This window comes from Ptiloglossa arizonensis, chromosome 2 (assembly GCF_051014685.1).
Source record: "Ptiloglossa arizonensis isolate GNS036 chromosome 2, iyPtiAriz1_principal, whole genome shotgun sequence".
In the NCBI taxonomy this organism is placed as follows: Eukaryota; Metazoa; Arthropoda; class Insecta; order Hymenoptera; family Colletidae; genus Ptiloglossa; species Ptiloglossa arizonensis.
In genome coordinates this window covers 26,729,078-26,754,917 of record NC_135049.1, presented here as the reverse complement: position 1 = coordinate 26,754,917, position 25,840 = coordinate 26,729,078, and the positions used below count along the sequence as shown (strand labels likewise).

Here is a 25,840-nt window from a genome sequence, read left to right as displayed (position 1 = left end):
GACGAAAACACACAAAAAGGGACGAAAAGGGATGGAAAGAGACAAAAAGGGACGAAAAGGAACGAAAAGGGACGGAAGGAAACAAAAAGGGACGAAAGGGGGCGAAAAGAGACAAATAGAGACAAATAGAGACGAATAGAGACGAATAGAAACGAAACGGGACGAAGAGAGACCCGCGATATTGGGTCTCCCGTGAACGACCGTGCAACGAACAGTAGAAAGAGCATCGAGGGGAAGAGGACCCCTCTCCCCACCCTCGACGCTGGTCATCCCCACCATGCGGTCGTCAGTCAGCCGTGATAAATTTCACGCGATATCCTTGGCCGCGGCGCAAGGTCTCGTTAAACGGTAACCGAGGCGCATGTGCTTTCGTCATCGATACCATCGAGATTCGAAAGGCACTCGATTTCTCTTCTGTGACCTTTCCTTTCACGTGGGGCAGGTCGTGCCAGGGCCAGGTGCAGCTCGACACCGAAAACACCGAACCCGGCCGTCTACCTGCGTAACTACGTGTCCCCTGGCGTGGCCGGCAGACGTTGCAGGGATATTCCACCTCCACCACACTCGAGTCCCTTCTACAGGTACCTTTACCCTCCTTACGCCTCGGCTGGTTGCCCCTCGTTCGCAGTCGTCCTTTGTGAGAGGATCCTCGAGGCTCCGGTCGTGCACGACTTCGGTTCAACGCGGAGGAGAAAAGAAACGAAAAGTCGAGGAGGAGGTTGTTGGCATCGGTCGTCGGTCATGAAACAGTCGTTCCACCCTTCTCGGGGCTGGTGAAACGATCACGGAGGGGGCAGAGGACAGACTAAGAGAGTAAGAGAGAGACAGATGAACGAACGAACGAACGAGGAGACTACTCTGCCCAAAAGATTGGAATCTCGAGACGCAGGTGGGTGGAAACGCAAGTTTGAAGACCTCTCGTCGCTCGGAGCCAACGTTTGGAAAGGATCCACGCTTCCTATTCGAGCTGTACCGTTGTGCCCTTCTTTTTTTTTTTTTTTATTCCACGTTTCGTTTTTTATCTCCGCTCGGACACACCGAAGCCTACCCACGACCGTTCCTTCGGGGTGTCTGATTCCCATTTTGGGGGACGTTCCCGCCCGCAGCTGCGCGATACGTTTCGTTAGAATTTTTTCAACACGAAGGACCGTGCACAGGAGCCAAGATTCGTATTTTTACGTGGTCGTCGTGGTAGACCGGTCGACGAGTTTCGAATCCATTCGGGATTCTTTCGGCCAATGCGAGAGATCATCCGGTTCTTTCGTGCACCGAGGATACGTGTAGGATGCACGTCAGTGGTCGATGCGGGGATATACGCAACAATGACTTAGACGGGACCAGATGTTGGTGTCGAACGAGCTGTGTTGGGTTCTGGACGCTGTGTTCGTTTCTTTCGGAAAGGGTCGTACGTTGTCGCGGTCAAGGGTTTGGCACGTTACTTTCTTTTTCACTTTTTTCTACCGTTTGTCACCAGAGAATCGAGAAACATATGCGACACTGGTCGTCATTTGTATAAGGTTGAATCATTGTTTTACTCGGTACGCGTGAGTATTATATTAAACCAAATATTATTATTGGAATTTTTATAACGTATTACTAACGAGAGTAGTGATATTTAAATGTTTACAAGTATTGGAATTCTTGTCTTGTGAATGCTTGAAAATATCGTTGTAAGTTTGAACCACCGTTTAACGCGTTTAGTCGGTTGAACTCCCTCGATAAAGGTTCGAATCGTACCTCGACATAATTCGTCGATTATTATTTTATAGTATCACTAACAAGAGTAATGTTATTTAAATGTTTACAAGTATTGGAATTCTTGTCTTGTGAATGCTTGAAAAAGTCGTTGTAAGTTTGAACCAACGTTTGACGCGTTTAGTCGGTTGAACTCCCTCGATAAAGATTTGAATCGTAACTCGACATAATTCGTCGATTATTATTTTACAGTATCGCTAACAAGAGTAATATTATTTAAAAGTTTACAAGTATTATATTAGAATTCTCATCTCGTGAATGCTTGAAAAAATTGTTGTAACTTTAAATCACCGTGACGTTTAACGCGTTAAGTCGGTTGAACTCCCTCGATAAAGATTCGAATCATAACTCGAGATAATACGTTAACTGTTACTCTATAGTATCATTAACAAGAGTAATGTTATTTAAAAGTTTACAAGTATTAGAATTTTTGTCTCGTAAACGCTTTAAAGAATCGTAACTTTGATTTCCAGAGATCACCTTAACATTTAACGCGTTAAGTCAGTTGAACTCCCTCGATAAAGGTTCGAATCGTAACTCGACATAATTCGTTGATTATTATTTTATAGTATCACCAACAAGAGTAATATTATTTAAAAGTTTCCAAGTATTAGAATTCTCGTCTCGCGAATGCTTGAAAAAATCGTTGTAACTTTGAACCACCTTAACGTTTAACGCGTTAAGTCCGTTGAACTCCCTCGATAAAGATTCGAATCGTACCTCGACATAATACGTTGACTATTACTCTATAGTATCACTAACAAGAGTAATGTTATTTAGAAGTTTACAAGTATTAGAATACTCGTCTCATAAACGCTTTAAAGAATCGTAACTTTGATTCTCACAGACCACCTTATCCTTTAACGCGTTAAATCGGTTGAACTCCCTCGATAAAGGTTCGAATTGCAACCCGACACAATTCATCGATTCTCATTTCATAGTATCACGTTCAAACAAATGCAACAATGACTCAGGTAGCTCCAGATGTTACCATCGAACATTTTATATTGGATTTTGAGAACCGTGTTCGATTCTTCGAAAAAGGATCGTCCTTCGCGTAAAGTTAAATCGTTGTATTACAAGCCACGCGAGATCCCCGTGTATTATAATAAACCGGCTATTATAATCTGAACTTTTACCTCGGTCGACGCCAAGATCGTCTATACCCGAGATTTGTCCTTTCGACGATACGAACAAAATGGAAAAGAAGGTCCTCTCTTCGTTCAAAAACTTTCCAACCATTCTTTACTCAACGTCCGGTATGTACACGCTCGAAATACGAAACTGTCGACTCTATACTCGGGCCAACGAGACCAGTCAGCGGATGTAAACAAATATAAACGATCGACGCACGGACAAGACAACGAACAAACTTATGGTTTGTCAAAGTCCCCTGCTACACGACCACCACGCGAACGTTTGTTTTTCTTCGCTGACACGAGTACAAGACTTCTATTTCGCGGAACTATGCAATCTGAAAATATTGGAACGCAACATAGGCGTGTCGAACGTTGTCACTGGCCAATCGTTGATTTCAGGCACAGTCATCGAGTCGAAGGGTCGTTCGTTGCAGGTTCGAAGGTTTGTCTTTCCCTCTTTGCTTTTCCAGTGACCGAGACTCGTTAAGTATCGTTTCTATGAGCTTCTTTATACTTTATATTCTTCTATTTACTATTCGTCACTTTACCGGATACGTGATCTCCCCGTGTATTGTATGAAACTTCAATTTGAATTTACAAGAGAGAATAAAACGTGGATACAATAGATTCTTCGAGACTTGAACATCATGATTCGTGCACACGGTAAGTATCTATACTTTAAAAAAAATATCTATAATCTATGCTTCAAAAGAATATATATAATTAAAATTCTATGATCTATGCTTCAAAAAAAAATCTATAATTAAAATTCTATGATCTATGCTTCAAAAAAAAATCTATAATTAAAATTCTATAATCTATACTTCAAAAAAATATCTATAATTAAAATTCTATGATTTATGCTTCAAAAAAATATCTATAATTAAAATTCTATAATCTATACTTTAGAAAAATATCTATAATAAAATTCTATGATCTACGCTTCAAAAAAATATCTGTAATTAAAATTCTATATCTATGCTCCAACAAAATATTTATAATTAAAATTCTATGATCTATACTTCAAAAAAATATTTATAATTAAAATTCTATATCTATGTTTCAAAAAAATATGTATAATTAAAATTCTATGATCTATGCTTTAAAAAAAAATCTATAATTAAAATTCTATATCTATGTTTTAAAAAAATATCTATAATTAAAATTCTATAATCTATGCTCCAACAAAATATTTATAATTAAAATTCTATGATCTATACTTCAAAAAAGTATCTATAATTAAAATTCTATATCTATGCTTTAAAAAAATATTTATAATATTTAAAATATTTATATCTATAATTGAAATTCTTCCATTTGAAAAATGTTTCTTCTCAATTTTAAAAATTGTTTACATTCCTGTATCGTATTACCGTCCAATATTCTCAACTCGGTAGAACGTTGACCGTTCCGTTGTCAAACGGCGGGAAAACTTCTCCCGTGTCGTAAAAGTAGAATCGTCGCCTACGCTGTTCGTTACCTTGTTTCTTTTTCCTTGGGTGTGTGTCGCGAGGCTCACGGGGGATACGAGTGGAGGGGCCCCCGTAAAGGTCAAAGCACCGTGTCTCCACGATTCGGGATTGATTCGGGCAACGCGACGGGGGCCCGACGAAACTCTCCGTAGCTCGAGGCCCTCGATCGCGACAGTTGGATCGGATTCCACGACGTTTAACGAGGGTGAGAGAAAAAGCATTTCGGCGGGCTGCGTGCGTCGATGGGGGCGAGGGACAGGTGTCCGGCGAGGGTGCATTCACGGTCTAACGATCGGCAGCAACCAGACGCCTTTTAACGCTCGGTTGCAACGTGTGGGTGTGCATCGCCTTTTCCGAACCTGGGGGGATACCTTCGATCCTTTCGGCTTTGCTAGCGATGGGACCGAGGGTTCGATCACCTGCGGATCACGGTTCCGATTCCAATTTTTACTTGTCGATCGATTTCGGTACGCGACACCAATACTCGATCATTTTTACCGTTTTTACGATTGAAATACAAGACGCAAAAATATCTACGATTTAAACATTTTTCTTTAGGTGGTTCATAAGTATTTTCAGTAGATAAGTATTGTTTACGATCTGAAGATGATTTTTTCTATTTTAAACGATGTTTATTTTCTATTTTAAACGATGTTTATTTTCTATTCTAAACGATGTTTATTTTCTATTTTAAACGATGTTTATTTTCTATTTTAAAAATTGAATTGATTCAAATTTTGCTTATCGATTGATTTCAGTACACGCCACGAATATTCGATAATTTTGATCATTCTTACGATTGAAATACAAGACGCAAAAATAATTTACGATTTTTTCTTTAGGTGGTCCATAAGTCTACTCTTTGAGTAGGTAAGTGTTGTTTACGATCTGAAGATGATTCTTTCTATTTTAAAAGCTGTTTATTTTCTATTTAAAACGATGTTTATTTTCTATTTTAAAAATTCAATTGATTCAAATTTTGCTTATCGATTGATTTCAGTACACGCCACGAATATTCGATAATTTTTACCATTTTTAGGATTCAAATGTAAGACACTAAAATATCTACGATTTAAACATTTTTCTTTAGGTGGTTCATAAGTATTTTGAGTAGATAAGTATTGTTTACGATCTGAAGATGATTCTTTCTATTTTAAAAGATGTTTATTTTTTCTATTTTAAAAATTGAATTGATTCAAATTTTGCTTACTGATAGATTTGAGAACGTGCCACTAATACTCGATAATTTTTACCATTCTTACGATTGAAATACAAGGCACAAAAATATCTACGATTTTTTCTTTAGGTGGTACAAAAGTCTACTCTTTTAGTAGATAAGTATTGTTTACGATCTGAAGATAATTGTTTCTATTTTTAAAAATGTTTATTTTCTTGTATTATATTACTTTCGATCATTTCGGCTTTGCTGGCGATGGGACCGAGGGTTCGATCACCTTTGGATCATGATTTCGATTCGAATTTTGCTTGTCGATTGATTTTCAGTTAGCGCCACGAATACTCGATGATTTTTACCGTTTTTACGATTGAAATACAAGACGCAAAAATATGTACGGTTTAAACATTTTTCTTTAAATGGTTCAAAATTATTTTGAGTAGATAAGTATTATTTACGATCTGAAGATAATTGTTTCTAATTTAAAAAATGTTTATTTTCTATTTTAAAAATTGAATACTTTATCATTTTTACCATTTTTACGATTGAAATACAAGACACAAAAATATCTATGATTTAAACATTTTTCTTTAGGTGGTTCAAAAGTCTTTTGAGTAGATAAGTATTGTTTACGATCTGAAGATGATTTTTTCCATTTTAAAAGATGTTTATTTTTTCTATCTTAAAAATTGAATTGATTCAAATTTTGCTTACTGATAGATTTGAGAACGTGCCACGACTACTCGATAATTTGTGTCAATTTTAGAATTAAAATATAAAACAGAAAAATGCCTATGATTTAAATTTTTTAATTTCTTACATTTTTCTTTAGGTAATTCGAAAATTCAAAGCCTTTGACTAGATAAATATTGTTTACAATACAAAAATAACTTTCTCTATTTAAAAAAATGTTTATTCTCCTCAATTATACAACCTTCGATCCCTTTGGCTTCGATAAAACCTTTCCAATTTTATTACATATTTCCTCAGATGATCCATAAGTCTACTCTTTAAGTAAACAATCATTGTTTACAACTCAAAGACGCTTGCTTCTATCTCAAAAAATATTTACTCTCCGTTTCAACAAATTTCTACTTTCCATTTCAAAAACCATTTCCTTTCCTCTATTACATTACCTTCGATCCCTTCAGCTTCGATTTCAACCTTTCAATTTAGTTACATTTTACTTCATATAATCCACAAACCTGCTCTTTAAGTAACTAAGCATTGTTTACTACCCGGAGATGATATTTTTTTTCTATTTTAAGAAATGTTTATTTCTGATAAAATAGGTTAACGATTATCTCACTGGATTAGTCCCATCGCTAGGGTTTAGGACGACTACGCGCACGCGCGCGCGCATACTCGACACACGTGTCCGCGCTAAATCCAGCGTGCACGGATTCGAGCGTAAAAAGAATTTTTCTCAAAGGGCGACCGAAATCGCGCACGTTTCAATACGCTTCGTTGTATCGTTTCCACGTGATCGTTTCAAGAGATCCAACTCCTAAAACCAACCCGTGGATTTGATACAATCTTTGACAATCTCGGTGAAACGTCACGAGATCTCTATTAAATCTATGAACATTGATACTCACACGATTCGTCCAGCGAGTCGACGTAGCTACACGCAGTACTCCCGAATGTACGTTCGCGGTGTTGGGAATCGTTAACTGCATGCAGGATTTGGAGGGACGTTTTTGGAGCGGATTCTTCGGGACGTTATGGTACCTATGACGATAGTTAGGAGTCAATCGCTTTCGACGTGTTCGACGATCTCGCGAGAGGACTGTCGCGTACGTGGTGTAAATTATCGTTCGAGAACAACACGAATTGGAAAGAAATCGGTGAGATCGAAAATTGTGTCTCTTACCGCGCGTGGAATTTTTCAAACGTCGCGCGCTTTCTCGAAGATGATACACGTGTATTTAAATATGACGCGTGAGAAGGAAATGTGTGCTCCTATTGTTAGAAAAAAAAAAAAACAATGTTTCACGTGTCGACTTTTATTCACCAGATTGGAACCCTAACCCTTCCGGACCCGAAATATTAAACGATTATTTCTTTCGGTACGGTTTTGGAAAATTGAACATTTCTTTGACATTGATAATTGTGTATTATTGTTGAAATAATTTTGGAGCATTCTCGATGGTAAAACTCGAAACACAAAGTATCGTGTATGATCATTCCGGTCGTTGAATATTTAAATATCTCGATAGTGTCATCGACAAGTAAAATCACATTGAAATTTTTTCTAGACAAATTGACACTTCAGTAAAAAATTTCGCAAAGATTGCTAAACTCTCGACAGCCTCTAAATCCAAATACAATCTGTTATTCGTTTCAAAGAGAATAACTACGTTATTCGATAAGTTTCGTCGTTTTTTTCAATTACGAAAAAAAAAAATACTACGACACTTCGACTTCGAACAATTATTAATATACGAACGAGTCGTTAGATTTGCACAAAACTTCGCGCACGTATTCGAAAGATAGTACCATTTTTGGAAAAATAAAACGGACCCGATATCTCCGTTTCTGAACGACGAAAACTTATCGAGCAACCCGTTACACGAACTCGATCGATACACTCGATTGGAAAGATTCGTTTATTAGGAAACTTTTCGATCGATATTCTCGATTGAAAAGATTCATTTAATACAAAACTTTCGAACGTTGATCTACTACACACCGCGAGTACAAAATATCGTTCACACGTTTCAGGTCCGAAATGGTTAACGATACGGATTGACGTACGATGGTAAAATGTACAGTACGTGAAAAACATGTGATCTGAATAGGATAAGGGACTTACCCGATCACGTGTGGCACGTCGATGGAGTGAGAAGAGGCCCGCTTGCGGTCACCAGCCATATCGGCGAGTCTAGCGAAATCTGTATCCTGATCAGCCAGCCGAGCGCTCTTACGTGACTCGAGCAACCTGACCTCGTCTATACGTTTGGTCAAGCTCATCGTCTGCAACAGGATGAACGTGTCCGCGTGAGATCGGATGTCACTAACCGAAACTTCAGTTTCGGTTATCCCATTATTAAATTTATTTATCACGGTACCGCGTCGCACGTTACGCGCTCGATTCGTTGAAAATAAAGTTACCTGCACAGTGTTCGAAACGATTGTAGAATTTTATCGCGTTCGAGACGATTAATTACGCGCGAAACGAAACAGTTTTTTAAACGAAACAATTTTACTCGATTTCGAGTAAAATTGAAACGAAAGATCGTGTTTATTCAATAAATTATTACGAGTAATATATTGTCTCCGAGTACAGTTTCCATGGTTGATTCTCGTAATGCGTTTATCGTAATTATTCTTTATGTTACTTTGGATAGTGTTTACTATGTATTGAAGAGTGTTTTTTTTTTTATTGTTTCTAAGAAATCAAAACCGATCGAACGGTTACCGATACCCGTACACACGGTGATAATTTATTTACATTATACGACGCGTGCCTGAACGAATGCACTTAACTGCAATCGCGAAAGTTGGGAATATCTTTTCTCGAATGGTACACTCTCTTTTATGTAATATTGCTCTGTGTTATTTTCCATGTTTGAAAACGAGTGGAAATGAAATTTCAGAGTCTTGGAATCGTAGTTAAGGTCGAGAAGTTGCAAATGTAAGATCGTAGAGGTAATAATAATTTAGTCGTAACGCGAAAGGCACTTATTTTATTTCCAAAGATAATCAAAGTAGAATAGTACACTTTTATTTATACACTGTTGCTCTATGTTATTTTCTATGTATAAAAATGATCAGAAATAAAATTTCAGAGTCTTGCAAGCGTAGTTAAGATCGAAGAGTTACAAATGTAAGATCGTAGAGCTAATAATAATTTATTTGCTACTCGAAAGGCAAGTCTTCTCTCCAAGAGGGCACTTATTTTATTTCCAAAGAAAATCAAAATAAAATAGTACACTCTCCTTAATATAATATTCCTCTACGCTATTTTTTATATATAAAAATCACCAGAACGAAACCTCAGAACTGTAGTTAAGGTCAAAAAGTTACAAATGTAAGACCATACAACTAATAATAATTCATTCGCAACACAAAAGGCAAGTCTTCTCTCCGAGAGGGCACTCATTTTATTTCCACAGAAAATCAAAATAAAATAGTACACTCTCCTCAATATAAATATTCCTCTACGCTATTTTCTCTACATAAAATCAATCAGAAATAAAACTACAGAGTCTCAGGACCGTAGTTAATGCCCAAGAGTTACAAACGCTCCGACCATACAGCTAATAATAATTTATTCGCAACTCGAAAGGCAAGTCCTCTCTCCGAGAGGGCACGGATTACACCCGGAAACCATCGACGGTTTTAATCGACGACAGTCACGTTACCAACCGCTTCCCACCGCCGCGTCCACGAGCGTAACACGCTCCGTAAAATGCCCGACCCGCGAGACCACTCGCTCGATTCGTCTCGGCTCGCTCGCGGGTGAAAGGCGCGAAATTTTGAGCACCGGGAGGGTTCACACTTTCCCCTGAATCGCGCCAACTTAATTGCAGTGTCAGCGATTACTTCCTCGTAATTACTCAGCCCCGTGAACAGGATTCCTGGCCAAGGAGCGTGTACCCCGTGACGCGTTATCCGCGAGCGGATCTTCTCGGTGGATTTTCTCGATTTTACTCGCTTCGAATTCGACCAATCGACGCGATCCTCCACGATTTTCCGCTCGTCGGATACTCCGCGAGTGACATTTTAACCCTCTCGCTACGGAGCGCGTTGTAACAAAATGTGATTGTTGTCAACGAAGCGCATTACCGAGTAGTTGACACCGAGGTACGAAATGCTACGAAGTAAGTAAAAGTCGTGTTTCTTGTTATTGAAATTTTACAATGATATTTCTTGTATTTGGTAATATCGTTTTACTTTACAAAATATCAAATTTTGTAATCGTAATTTACTTTTTTTTATATATTATGATTATACTGCTTGTATAATATTTTTTCATATAATATAACGAAATTAGTAAAGTATTTAAAGCCTAACGCAATATTAATAATCTAGTTCGATATGATAAAATTCGAAGCATGGAACCACTTTTCCTGAGCGTATATATACGCTCTTTGTACCTCAAGCACTACTTTTTCAGCGCGTGTATATACGCTCTTCGTATCTCAGCAACCACTTTTCCAAAGCGTATTTATACGCTCTTGGTACCTCAGCGACCACTTTTCCACACCGTATATATACGCTCTTGGTATCTCAGTGACCACTTTTCCAGAGCGTATATACACGCTCTTGGTACCTCAGCGACCACTTTTCCACAGCGTATATATACGCTCTTGGTACTTCAGCAACCACTTTTCTACATCGTAGATATGCGCTCTTCGTACCTCAGCAACCACTTTTCCAAAGCGTATATATACGTTCTTCGTATCTCAGTGACCACTTTTTCAGAACGTATATATACGCTACTCATATCTCAGCGACCACTTTTCCACATCGTATATATACACTCTTCGTATCTCAGCTACCACTTCTCCACATCGTATATATACGCTCTTGGTACCTCAGCGACCACTTTTCCACACCGTATATATACGCTCTTGGTATCTCAGTGACCACTTTTCCAGAGCGTATATACACGCTCTTGGTACCTCAGCGACCACTTTTCCACAGCGTATATATACGCTCTTGGTACTTCAGCGACCACTTTTCCACATCGTAGATATGCGCTCTTCGTACCTCAGCAACCACTTTTCCAAAGCGTATATATACGTTCTTCGTATCTCAGTGACCACTTTTTCAGAACGTATATATACGCTACTCATATCTCAGCGACCACTTTTCCACATCGTATATATACACTCTTCGTATCTCAGCTACCACTTCTCCACATCGTATATATACGCTCTTGGTACCTCAGCGACCACTTTTCCACATCGTATATATACGCTCTTCGTTTCTCAGCGACCACTTTTCCACTGCGTATATATACGCTCTTCGTACCTCAGCGACCATTTTTCCACATCGTATATATACGCTCTTCGTAAATAAATGGTCATACTTCGAGGGCGTATATATCCGCCCGCCGGAGCGAAAGGGTTAATCCCGTCTGCATAACGCGCGATCAATTAACTAGTCGCCGAGTTACGCGAAACGAGGCTTCCTCCGACCGAATCGAAAGTCACGAATGGTAAAGGTTAGGGTGCGTTTGCACCGAGCTGTTGCGGAATGCACTTGGGAATCTCTGAATTGGGTCGATCTTAATGGGGGAATTGTTAAGCTACCCACGCGCGATCGATATTATTCCAGCCGATGGTATCGCTGTATAGTATCGAGAAACGTTTTGCACGGACGATGAATACTATCGCGGGAATATTTGCGATTTTTCCTCCTCGTGGAACGCACGCACTTTTACTATCGCTTTGGACAAATTTTAATCCGTGCGAATCGCACGGTAAGATCGTGTAACAATATTGATAATCAAGTTCGGTGCGATAAAGTTCGAAGCATGGAACCACGCGTAAGCCAACATCGCATTGTGAACAATAGTACCTCGACTCGCGTCTTTTTCCACGTTTTTTTTTCAGTAATGTTTTGTACGTAGATACGTACGCGTGCAATACATTATATTTTCGGTACATTTGCGCGATACTGCCCCCGGGTACATCGAAACAGGTTTAATCGTACGTTTCGATTGTTTCCATCGCGCTACAACGATCCGTGACAACGTTACCAGAGGTTACCGGCCGATATTGCGCAACAGACCCAGTGTGGGGGCGCCTTAACGCTCCGAGAAAGGACGATAGAAAGTGCGGGTCGCGGCGAGAGATGTTTGCCGCTCAAGGCCACCGAGCGTCACCCCCCACCACTACTATATTACCTCGTCGCTACGCCACGCCCCTTCCGCGTTGACGCGCGCCAAGTCTCCCCACCACTTCTCCACGGAGAAGCGAAACGTAACTTCGTACTCGCGGAGAGCAATCGAACGAAGCCAAAAAAGAAATACAAGCTCCGACCGATTATCCACAGGGTGTAACGAGAAAAAATTTCAAACGTGCAACGTACCGAGCTCGATCGCCTCGCGATCCATTGATACGTCCTTCGTAAACGCGTCTGGATTTCGATCACTATTATTATCGTCGAACCGGGCGAAGTCGACGTAATACCGAACGCCACACATCGATGCAAAACGAACACGGAAAAGCCTGCTGCGCGAACTGTAAACTTGTACCATCGCGGGAAGGGCTGCTCTCCGCGGTGGGCCTGGTCGCGAACCAACCGAGCAATAAAATAAACGAATCTGTGGCCGGATGTCGTTTAAATAATTGCTAGGCCGCGATCCGATTCGTACGCGCGTCGGTGAAAAATAAAACTTGGGAACACGTTATTGGCAATAATGAGAAACCGCGAGAAATCTGCGCGTAGTTGCACGGCTCGCGAATTCTTGCTCGGGGCGTTCGAAGTCGTGGTGGTGGGGAGTGGGGGGAGTAGAGGGGGAAAAATCAAACAGTCCAGAAGTCGGTTCAGTCTGAATCCCAGGCTTCTGCGATACCGGCAGCTTCGTCGTGAACTGGAGCGTGCAGATTGCGAATTCTAATTGGTATGTTAAACGCTTGGGAAACGAGTTAATTGATTACTATTAAGTATCGTAATATCGGGTGAGCGCGGGGTGGGAGAGTACGGGGAACCGTGGCTCGATAGAAAACGAGATCGGTGGGGAAGAAAAAATATAAAAAAAGGAGGAAACTTTTTCTTCGCTCCGAGGGAACTCCGCGGTACGAAAAATGCGGATACTGTTACTCGTGATGGATACTTGCGAACGATCGTTAGGAAAGCATCGATCATCCTCCAACGGAGAGTCATCGGGCGCTACTTTGTAAAACTGCTACTGTGGATAATTGGAAAGAATTCCTACGGATGGAATTCAGTGACACGGAATTTTCAAGAGTGGTTGTTCCTTAATATCCATCGGGATCTCGTGTCCTTGCGACGAGAAAATAACTGAAAATACGATTCATAAGCTCGATAACACTCGTAGGTATTTTTCGCAACTGCTCTCACTACATAGGAATATTTCTCTCTTGTTAGCTACGAGTGTCCTTTACGGAAATGGTGTCGATACAACTCCACATTTTCAGTAAAAGAAATAGTAAAATAATGAAACGGTAAAATAATTTTCTAAGTCAAGGTTAGGTGAACGAAAATCGTAACAGTGAAATACAATTTATAAGCTTTCTCTACCTACCAACACTCGTAGGTATTTTTTGCAACCGCTCTCACTACATAGGAATATTTCTCTCATTTTAGCTACGAGTGCTCAGTACGGAAATGGTGTCGATACAACGCCACATTTTCAGTAAAAAAAATAGTAAAATAATTTCCTAGGTCAAGGTTAGGTGAACGAAAATCGTTGTAACAGTGAAATACGATTCATAAGCTCGATAACACTCGTAGGTATTTTTCGCAACCACTCTCACTACATGAATAGAATATATCTCTCTTTTTATCTACGAGTGCTCGGTAAGGAAATGGTGTCGATACAACGCCACATTTTCAGTAAAAAAAATGGTAAAATAATCAAACGGTAAAATAATTTTCTAAGTCAAGGTTAGGTGAACGAAAATCGTAACAGTGAAATACAATTTATAAGCTTTCTCTACCTACCAACACTCGTAGGTATTTTTTGCAACCGCTCTCACTACATAGGAACATTTCTCTCTTTTTAGCTACGAGTGTCCGGTATGGAAATGGTGTCGATACAACGCCATACTTTCAATAAAAAAAAATAGTAAAATAATCAAACGGTAAAATAATTTTCTAAGTCAAGGTTAGGTGAACGAAAATCGTAACAGTGAAATACAATTTATAAGCTTTCTCTACCTACCAACACTCGTAGGTATTTTTTGCAACCGCTCTCACTACATAGGAATATTTCTCTCATTTTAGCTACGAGTGTCCTTTACGGAAATGGTGTCGATACAACTCCACATTTTCAATTAAAAAAATAGTAAAATAATGAAACGGTAAAATAATTTTCTAGGTCAAGGTTAGGTGAACGAAAATCGTTGTAACTTCGGAACAAGGTCGAACAAGACACACGTTTGCACGAACTTTTTCCATTGTTCTCGTGTTGTCCTCGATCCACGAGGTGTGTAGCTGCCCACGTGTTACGGGGATACACCCCGTATGCGCACGAACCGAAATGTTTGACGAAGTTGGAGCAGGTAATTCGTCAATGTCACCGTGCACACGCAATTTCAATGAATCGTGATTCTGGTAAACGTGCTCCCTCGGTTTCCAAAGGGTCGGGTAACTAACCGGATGAATTTTCGTGGATCCGTCTTCCGTTTGCCGAAACATCGCATTAATTTCAACCATCTACCACTAATCCAGCGATTAGCCGGCTCTTTTCCGGTTATCGAGTACAGCTGTTGTATTTATCAACGATTGAATCGAACGAACGCTCGTCAATCGAAACGTAGACCGATATCGAGAGGACGATGCGCCATGTTTGATTTCTCAATTAAAAATGTACCTATCTTTCCCCCCCTCTCTCTCACTCTTTCTCTCTGTTTCTTCTCTTTCTACGCGAGTCGCGTAAAGATAAATGAGAAGGAACGAAAAAGAGAAAAGTCTTGTATCAATGAAACGATTTCCATCGGACGGGAGAAATAAAGAGAAAAATTTCTTTATCCACGAGGGAAGCTTATGAAGTGTTACGCACCGATTTCAATGATACTTCGGAGAATACGAGAGGAGCTTATCAAGTGTTACCCACTGATTTTAATGATACTTCGTAAATTGCCAAGTATCATTTGGAGATTGATAGAGAAGAGAAAAATATTCCGCTCGTGGTGCGTGGATACTCGATTTAACAAAGTTCGCGTTAAGATTGCGTGAAAAGAAAAATTTCTGTTTTCACGAGAGGAGCTTATGAAGTGTTAGGCACCGATTTTAATGATACTTCGTAAAATACGAAGTATTATTCGTAGATAGATAGAGAAAAGAAAAATATTCCACTCGCATTGCGTGGATACTCGATTTAATAAAGTTCGCGTTAAGATTGCATGAAAAGAAAAATTTCTGTTTTCACGAGAGGAGCTTATGAAGTGTTACTCACCGATTTCAATGATACTTCGTAAAATACAAATATAGATAGATAGAGAAAAAAAACACTCGCGTTGCGTAGATATTCGATTTGACAAAGATCGTGTCAAGATCACACGAAAAGAAAAATTTCTGTATCCACGAGAGGAGCTTATGAAGTGTTACTCATCGATTTCAATGATACTTCGTCGATAGATAGAGAAACGAAAAATATTCTACTCGCGTTGCGCAGACACTCGATTTAACAACGAAGATCACGTTTCGCGATCAATAACCTACGAATTGCCTTTGTCTTCGAATTATAGCATCCACGTCCGCTTTTGTTTTATTTTATTCGAATTTATATAGAAAGTGCACTCTTAAGTACATAGGTATAGATAGAAGCGCATAAATGGATAAAAGCGTGGAGTATCGTAAATAAACGAGGAGCAACGTGTAGATTTCGTTATTCGAGACATAAAATATCGTATTATTATCGATAAATCTTCCCGCGCGCGTTTGTTTCTTCCGCACGACTTAATACTCGTACGTACGATAAAAAAAAAAAAAAAAGAAAGGACGTCCATTATTCGTAAAAGCATTCTGATCGTAAGAATTGGTATTTTGGATCTTAAAACGTCGAACGGAATGTACACGCACATAAACTGCTTCAGCTTGCTTTTGTGGCCGATGAATTGCTTTCATTACCGACATCAATGAATATTAATGTGGTAGTTTATACGCTATAATAGCTTATATTAGATGTAAATCTCTAAGCGTTGAATTCGTTCACGGCTGAAAGTAAGATTCCTATACAGAAAATTTGTATTATGCACTATCGAAAGAATACTTCCTTTTCGGTATTTCTTTTTTTTCTTCAATTCTGAAATTTTTATTTTTACTCAACGAGTAAGAGATCGTGATTCTTTTGCTCAAAAAATTGTGAATTTTTTATTCCTTCTTCGAAACTTTTGTCCGGATATAAATCTGTATTTATTCATTGTGATATATATTTCCATCTATAATTCAAATTTGAAGTTTTACTCAACGAGTAAGAAATTGTGAATCTTTTATTCAAAAAAATTGTGAATCTTTTATTCCTTCTTCGAAACTTTTATCCGGATATAAATTTTCTATTCATTTATTACAAAATATATTTTAATCTACAATTCAAATTCGAAGTTTTACTCACTGAGTAAGAAATTGTGAATCTTTTATTCCAAAAATTGTGAATCTTTTATTCCTTCTTCCAAACTTTCATCCAGATAAAAATTTTCAATTCATTCATTACAAAATATATTTCAATCTACAATTCAAATTCGAAATTTTACTCAACGAGTAAGGGATTGCAAATTTTTTATTCCTTCTTCGAAACTTTCATCCAGATAAAATTTTCTATTCATTCATTACAAAATATATTTCAATCTACAATTCAAATTCAAATTTTTACTCAATGCGTAAGAGATTGCAAATTTTGTATTTCTTCTTCGAAACTTTCATCCGGATAAAATTTTCTATTCATTCATTACAAAATATATTTCAATCTACAATTTAAATTGGAAATTTTACTCACTGAGTAAGAAATTGTAAATCTTTTATTCCAAAAATTGTGAATCTTTTATTCCTTCTTCGAAACTTTCATCCAGATAAAATTTTCAATTCATTCATTACAAAATATATTTCAATCTAAAATCCAAATTCGAAATTTTACTCACTGAGTAAGAAATTGTAAATCTTTTATTCCAAAAATTGTGAATCTTTTATTCCTTCTTCGAAACTTTCATCCAGATAAAATTTTCAATTCATCCATTACAAAATATATTCCAACCTACAATTCAAATTTTTCGAATTTTCACTCAACGAATACCAGATAAAAAACTCTCCATCTTTCGTACCCAGTTCGCGACTTTTGTCCCCATGAAAACGATTGCCCATCCGTGAGTTTCGTACCTATCGAAGTGGTTGATTACGCGCGGGTGAAAACGATCCGTACCAAGGTGAAAAACTGTTTACCCGTGGCAACGTCGTCATTATATTCGCATTATCGTTCCTCTGACCGCTGATTTGCACATACACGAGTTGCTTCCTGCGCGCCTAACGCGCCCGGCGCGCAATTCGAACCCGTGGAAAAAGCGGTCCGTGTTCTCGATCTTGAACATGTGTTTGAATTCGGTCGCTCTAACGTTCCACACGTTATTAGATAAATCAAACACGTTTCGAGACACGCATCACCAGCGAACGCGCAAGTCCATCCGCGAGAGAAAACATCCCGTGGAACGTAATTCAATGACGGTGCATGAGAACCGCTTTCTTTAATTATAACTTGTTGATGTTCGAAATGTTCCGTGTCTCGCGATATTACACATCCTTCTATCATAAATCATAAAACACTTTACAACCGACCCGACCGATACGTACAATAATTATCGTCCTCGCGTGCATTACGAATTTACAATAAAATAACACAGAAAACTCGAAACCTTTACTCATTTTTCAACCTTTTCACCATTGAATATGTTCGAGAAGCCCGGAAGAATTTCCGTGATAAATTTATTCTTTCTACTTACTATCGTTTTATACGTACATGAAAATATAATACAACCAACCGCGCGAAAGAGATAAAAAAAAATTGTCGAAAGAGATCGAGAAATTTATATACCCGGTGTTATTTTTAACTCGAGCACTTGGAATAATATTCCTGTCCGCGCTCGAGTGCACCGAGTCGCAGCAGTCGAAAAATTTCACGTTCAAAATCAAATTTCCCAAATTCACGATTCCCCAAAAGTTTCCAAAAAAACGAACGAATTCTTCCCGGATTCGATTCGTTCGTATTTACGCGGGAAAGTTCGCGTTGCGCGCGCACCGTGAAGAAATACCACCTTTCCTGCGTGTCAAAGTACAGGAAGCTTCCGTCCGCCGTGAATAATTTTCAATAAAGCGGGTCGTGTTCGCTTCAACCTTCGATGATCTCGGTTAGGTCGTTTCTAAGCCGTGAAACGCTGCACCATTCGAAACAAAATCCCTCGAACTCGTTCTGGGATGGTTCTTTCGATTTGATAAACATCGGACGAATTTTACCCGGACGTTCTCGATCCCTTTCTCTGGTCCCGCTTTGTATTATTCGCTCGAAAGGAGACACCTTCTCGAGGTACAGGAAGCTTCAGTCTATGAATAATTTTCAATAAAGCGTGGGTCGTGTTCACCTTGGTGACCTTCGATGATTTCGTTTCACAGTGCGCGCGTGCTATTTTACCAATACCGTGGGACGCGTGGATTCTCCCTTTATTTTCCAAGCAAGATAAAAAGGACGAGATATATATATATGAAAAAAAAAGGTGCACGAGCCACACCGTTAGTCGCAACGATGCGTGAAAATATTTCTCGCGGAGGATATCGCGAGACAATTTTACCAGAATTTTATCGATAGACTCGATAGTCTATTAAAATTAAACAGACGATTAAAATAGTTCTCCAAGTGGGTTAAAAATGGCGTTCGACGAATCGGTCGCTCGAAATTGGCCCTGTACTCGAAAATTGACCGGCTCGTGGCATCGGTCGTTGGTCGATTCGTTGAATTATCCACTCAACACGATTTAAATCGGACCCACGCGGTAATTATCTTTCCCGTTGAATTTCAAAGAAGCCACGTTATAAATATAACCAACGGGCCGGCCGGAGTCGCCCGCGGATATTAATTTCCTGTATTTGTGTATACTCGATATTTATTGTACCATTAAACGGTTAATGCACCGATCGATACCAAATCCAATTCCCTTCGATCAAGGTTAATGTTATTTCATTTACGTTCCTTTGGCAAGAAACGATGCACAACAACTAGCGCGGGGAGGAAGAAAAGAAGATGAAAAATCGAACGGAGATCAAACGCGTTGACCCTCGATCTTATACGGCGACGTATTTCCAAATTGCGTCATTGAATGACTACTTGGATCGTTTTTCGCGGTAAATGTTTTTAGACGAGACTCCGTTCGATCGTGTTACGTCTTTTTCTCGCTCGTTGAACTTGCACGAGTAACAGTCGTGGATGTTACTCAGGATTTGATATTTTTCTGGTTGACAATGTTCCATTGACGAACAGTAGAAAGGAGTTCATACAGGAAAAGTCTTGTATGAACTCCAAGTTTATACAGGAAGAGTCCTGTATGAACTCCAAGTTCATACAGGAAGAGTCCTACATGAACTCCAAGTTCATACAGGAAGAGTTTTATATGAACTCCAAGTTCATACAGGAAGAGTCTTATATGAACTCCAAGTTCATACAGGAAGAGTTTTATATGAACTCCAAGTTCATACAGGAAGAGTCCTACATGAACTCCAAGTTCATACAGGAAGGGTCTTGAACTCCAAGTTCATACAGGAAGAGTCTTACATGAACTCCAAGTTCATACAGGAGGAGTCCTACACGAACTCCAAGTTCATACAGGAAGAGTCCTACATGAACTCCAAGTTCATACAAGAAGAATCCTACATGAACTCCAAGTTCATACAGGAAGAGTTCTACATGAACTCCAACTTCATACAGGAGGAGTCTTATATGAACTCCAAGTTCATACAGGAAGAGTCTTGAACTCCAAGTTCATACAGGAAGGGTCTTGAACTTCAAGTTCATACAGGAAGAATCCTACATGAATTTCAAGTTCATACAGGAAGAGTCTTACATGAACTCCAAGTTCATACAGGAGGAGTCGTACACGAACTCCAAGTTCATACAGGAAGAGTCCTACATGAACTCCAAGTTCATACAAGAAGAATCCTACATGAACTCCAACTTCATACAGGAAGAGTTCTACATGAACTCCAACTTCATACAGGAGGAGTCTTATATGAACTCCAAGTTCATACAGGAAGGGTCTTGAACTTCAAGTTCATACAGAAAGAGTCCTATATGAACTCCAAGTTCATACAGGAAGAGTCTTACATGAACTCCAAGTTCATACAGGAAGAGTTCTACATGAACTCCAACTTCATACAGGAGGAGTCTTATATGAACTCCAAGTTCATACAGGAAGAGTTTTATATGAACTCCAAGTTCATACAGGAAGGGTCTTAAACTCCAAGTTCATACAGGAAGAGTCTTACATGAACTCCAAGTTCATACAGGAAGAATCCTACATGAACTCCAAGTTCATACAGGAAGAGCCCTACATGAACTCCAAGTTCATACAGGAAGAGTCCTACATGAACTCCAAGTTCATACAAGAATGCAATTTTATTTAAAAAGTGAAGTCCAATAGTGTTGTGAGCAACGGTATGTTTCCTTGCGAGTCTAGAAATGTTTTACCTCGTAGTCAAGGCGGATGAATTATTGCTTCACGGTTGAGTAATTGGGACGACTCAAGGGGTTCGGCAAGTAAGCTTCCTTTGTGTGATTTTAACCCGTATCGATCAAGAGGACCGAAAACTAGACCGAAAATATTGTAGAGTAAAATATATGTATAGGAAAATATGCCTATTCCTCTATTATAATAGTATATTCCCTGTGGATTACAGATGGAAATATAGGGTCTGCGCAAGGTCACCACGCGTACATAAAGAAAAGTCAAACCCGCTCGCACCAATACACACACACGTTTTCTCGAAAACTATTTTGAAACTTTTTCTCGATACCGGTCGACTCACGTCCGTATCGGTCGCTGGTTACATTACAACTCATCTTTTGTCTTTCGCACAGAGTTTCAATAGCTATCGATTTACCGAAACAGTCGCTCACTCGATCGAAACTTCACGCGATTCGCTCGCGCAAAACTCGTCCCTACAATATTGTTATCGCTAAGATCCGAACCGAAGGGCTCGTCTACGAGCACGATCAATTGTAATTTTTACCTAGCGTTGGACAAACGGTGATATCGTTTATTTAATACGTTTTTACGTTAATACTGAGGTACGAAGAAGGATATTTCAGCAACGAGAGAGTGCTTCTTCCCGAATTGGGTATCGAGAATACCGAATCCACTCGTTCCACGCAAAAAGTTTTGGTTATTATCGCATCGACAAAGTATGCCATGGGATAGCTTCCACAGGTCCTGGCAAAGTGTCGTTGTTTCGACCACCCTGTCCTTAACATCGACAAAGTCTTCGTAGCTTCCGAGATACCCTCGCACTTACGGTTCCCCACGAAGCATCAAAATTTCAACCGTTCAATCTTCGAATTAACGAAGTCGTCTCTGTTCTCCACTCTGAGAAACTCTCGCGGTTGCGGTTCCCAGCCAAGTATTATATTAAAATTCCCGGTGCCAAAATTAACAAACTGTCTTTCTCGTCGTGGAAGATCGCAAAGTATGGAAGTTTTGACCATTTGAGCTTAAAAATTAACGAAAATTCACTGAAATCTTCTCTGAGGAACTTTTACACGAAGTATCAAATTTCCAGGGATTCTTCAAAATTAACAAACTCTTCGTCTTTCTCTAAAGCTCGAAAAGTATGAAAATGTTAATCATTTGAGCTTAAAAATTAACGAAAATTCACTGAAATCTTCTCTGAGGAACTTTTACACGAAGTATCAAAATTTCCAGGGATTCTTCAAAATTAACAAACTCTTCGTCTTTCTCTAAAGCTTGCGAAGTATGAATATGTTAAACATTTGAGCTTAAAAATTAACGAAAATTCACTGAAATCTTCTCTGAGGAACTTTTACACGAAGTATCAAAATTTCCAGGGATTCTTCAAAATTAACAAACTCTTCGTCTTTCTCTAAAGCTTGCGAAGTATGAATATGTTAATCATTTGAGCTTAAAAATTAACGAAAATTCACTGAAATCTTCTCTGAGGAACTTTTACACGAAGTATCAAAATTTCCAGGGATTCTTCAAAATTAACAAACTCTTCGTCTTTCTCTAAAGCTTGCGAAGTATGAATATGTTAACCATTTGAGCTTCAAAATTAACAAAAATTCCTTGAACAATTCTCTGAGAAACTCTCGTACGAAGTATCAAAATTTTCAGAAATTCTTCCAAATTAACAAACCCTTCGTCTCTCTCTTCGAGAAAGCTCTCAAAATATGAAAATGTTAACCACTCGAGCTTCAAAATTAACAAAAATTCCTTGAACAATTCTCTGAGAAATTGTTTCCACACGAAGTATCAAAATTCCCAGCGATTCTTCAAAATTAACAAACTTTTCGTCTCTCTCTTCGTGAAAGCTCGCAAAGTATGAAAATGTTAACTACTTGAGCTTCAAAATGAACAAAAATTCCCTGAACTCTTCTCTGAGAAACTCTCATACGAAGTATAAAAATTTCCATAAATTCTTCAAAATTAACAAACTCTTCGTCCCCCTCTTCGAGAAAGCTCTCAAAATATAAAAATATCAACCACTCGAGCTTCAAAATTAACAAAAATTCCCTAAACTCCTCTCTGAGAAACTTCTACCCGAAGTATCAAAATATTGATACTTCTCTCTCGGAGAAAATTCTCAAAGTATGAAAATATCAACCACTCGAGCTTCAAAATTAACAAAAATTCCCTAAACTCCTCTCTGAGAAACTTTTACCCGAAGTATCAAAATATTGATACTTCTCTCTCGGAGAAAATTCTCAAAGTATGAAAATATCAACCACTTGAGCTTCAAAATTAACAAAAACTCCCTAACCTCTCCTAGAAACTCACAGTCGCGATTCTCCGCAAAATCATCAACCTCCCGAACCTTTCTTGAAAATTAACAAAAATTCTACGACCTCCTCTCGAGGAATAACACACGATCGGTGATTTCGGTTCGTTTCTCAATCTCCACGGTCCTCCTATCGTTCGATTCACGCTAATTCATCAATTGATCCATCTAATCACGCGTCGAAACCAAGTCTTCAAGCTCCCGAACCTTTCTAGAAAATTAACAAAAATTCTACGACCTCCTCTCGGAGAGTGACACACGATCAATGATCTCGGCTCGTTTCTCAATCTCCACGGTCCTCGTTTCGTTCGATTCAAGCTAGTTCATCAATTGGTTCATCTAATCACGCGTCGAAACCAAGTCTTCAAGCTCCCGAACCTTTCTTGAAAATTAACAAAAATTCTAGGACCTCCTCTCGAGGTCCTAGGAGTGACACACGATCAATGATCTCTGCTCGTTTCTCAATCTCCACGGTCCTCGTTTCGTTCGATTCACGATAGTTTATCAATTAATCCTTCTAATCACGCGTCGAAACCAAGTCTTCAAGCTCCCGAACCTTTCTTGAAAAATTAACAAAAATTCTAGGACCTCCTCTCGAGGTCCTAGGAGTGACGCACGATCAATGATCTCGGCTCGTTTCTCAATCTCCACGGTCCTCGTTTCGTTCGATTCACACTAATTCATCAATTGATCCATCTAATCACGCGTCGAAACCAAGTCTTCAAGCTTTCGAACCTTTCTAGAAAATTAACAAAAATTCTACGACCTCCTCTCGGGAAGTGACACACGATCAATGATCTCGGCTCGTTTCGTTCGATTCACGCTAGTTCATCAATTAGTCCTTCTAATCACGCCAGTCGAAACGGAGTCAGGCTCGTCCGTTCGTGCTCGCGAAACGTCATTCCAATTTTCCTACTCGCTGGTCCCTGAGCCGTGGAATTGGTCGCGTTGGTGGGGCACGCGAAATGGGACCGGCCTCTTATATAATTTTAATCCACGACGTTGAATGCCGCTCGAACGAGATAGGAATCACGCGCCACTGAATTCGGCGTGTAAATACGAGCGTGCTCGCTCGCTCGCTCGCTCGCGCACGCCGGCCGGTTGACCGTAGACCGAATTCCCCAGCGAGCTCACGCACACCGACTACCGTTAATTCGACCAGACCTTCAATTATGACTCGACGATAATAACGCACGAATTACGAGGAGGGGCCACCGTCGGGCGAACAGACGGGGACAACGAACGAAATAAAACGAAACTTTCGACGAGACTTACCATCCAACTACGACCTCACGTGTACCACCTATCGCGAGGAGTTGTCCAGTGTACACGAACACGTGCGGAGCTTGCGAGTCTCGTGATTTTCGCGTGAAAATATACGATGAAAAGGACACTTTGTAGATGGATAGATGGAGGTGTGTAAAGAATTTTTCTTTACATCAAGATTTTGACACTTGATTTTTCTTGGTTTACCAAGAACGAAACACAGGATCGTTTCTTTTCACTATTGTAGTAGTACTACTGTAATGGTATTGTCTTTCGGAAGCAATCGATGAAAGATTGAAGATTGGTTGTCGTTTTTTTTTTTTGAGAAAGAAAAGAAAATATAGAATCTTCATTCTATATTCTCCTAGAAGTACAGAGTAAGAGTAATTTTAGAGATCACCTGCGAGCGACGACTGTGAGAATTGAGAAACTTTGGAGGTTAGTTTCTTGTAATTACCTCGACAATTATTGGAGATTCGTATTAACTTCGGGGAAAAAATTGATGGAAAAGTAACTTCGGAAAAAGTTAATGGAAAAGTAACTTCGGAAAAGGTTAATAGAAAATCGAAAACTCGGTCTACTGTGCGAGTAAATTTGGTCAGTGAAAAAATCATTTCGAGGTAAAATCGTAACCTGTATCGAACGATCGAGCAAAATCACTCGAAATTTTGTATCGCAGTGTTGCCACGTGCACGAATCGAGCCGCGTTTTCATCAAAGCGAGCCGTGTTACTTGAAAGCGACCATTCCCCCACTCTTTCTCTGTTCTTTGTCGCGCGCACGTTTAATCGGCTATTTTTACGAGCATTTTCATACGAATGGGGCCATCGTGACACCGTCCCGATGTAGACGGGGAAATAAATCCGTGGAATTATTTATACGTTTCTTTGATATCGTTACGTACACGCGTTTACGTCCAAACGTCTGTTTGTCGATGTTCTCAACGTAGGTTGAATTATTTAAACGTTGGAAACAAAACGCTGAATGTAACAACACCATTTGCGCAAACAACCGATCGTTCGATGAGGTAACCGATGAATGTATGGTGGGCCAATTTAAAAAAAAGAAATAATAATAATAATAATTATCAGCCAGGAACGTTTCTTACCGTTTCACGATCCACGGTACGTCCTCACGGTGGATAGTCGAGTCCCTGATTCGTTCTAGTGACGCAATTAAGGGATCACCTAGCCAAATACCTTTATCGCGGGCACGTGTCGACGACACACCGAACACTCTAAGAGTCGTGCGCACGCCGACTGCGAACTACGTCTCTCTCAATTAGATATTACCGCATTAAATATTCAGCAGTGTCGTTCTTTTTTCTCTCTCGCGCGCGCTTGATGT

General features: G+C 39.4%; 1 protein-coding gene across 6 annotated transcripts in view; it reads right to left on the bottom strand.

Annotated features, from left to right (window-relative positions):
• Positions 1–25,840, bottom strand: part of Glut4ef (Glucose transporter 4 enhancer factor) — a 171,201-nt gene that overhangs the window by 90,823 nt on the left and 54,538 nt on the right. For 5 of the 6 annotated variants that reach the window (XM_076304330.1, XM_076304335.1, XM_076304332.1 and 2 more), the window contains exon 2: positions 8,356–8,516. In XM_076304330.1, coding sequence (XP_076160445.1) covers positions 8,356–8,516 — 161 coding nt within the window. Of the gene's footprint in view, positions 1–8,355; positions 8,517–25,601; positions 25,744–25,840 lie in introns of those variants that run through there. The other variant, XM_076304333.1, reaches the window with a different exon arrangement.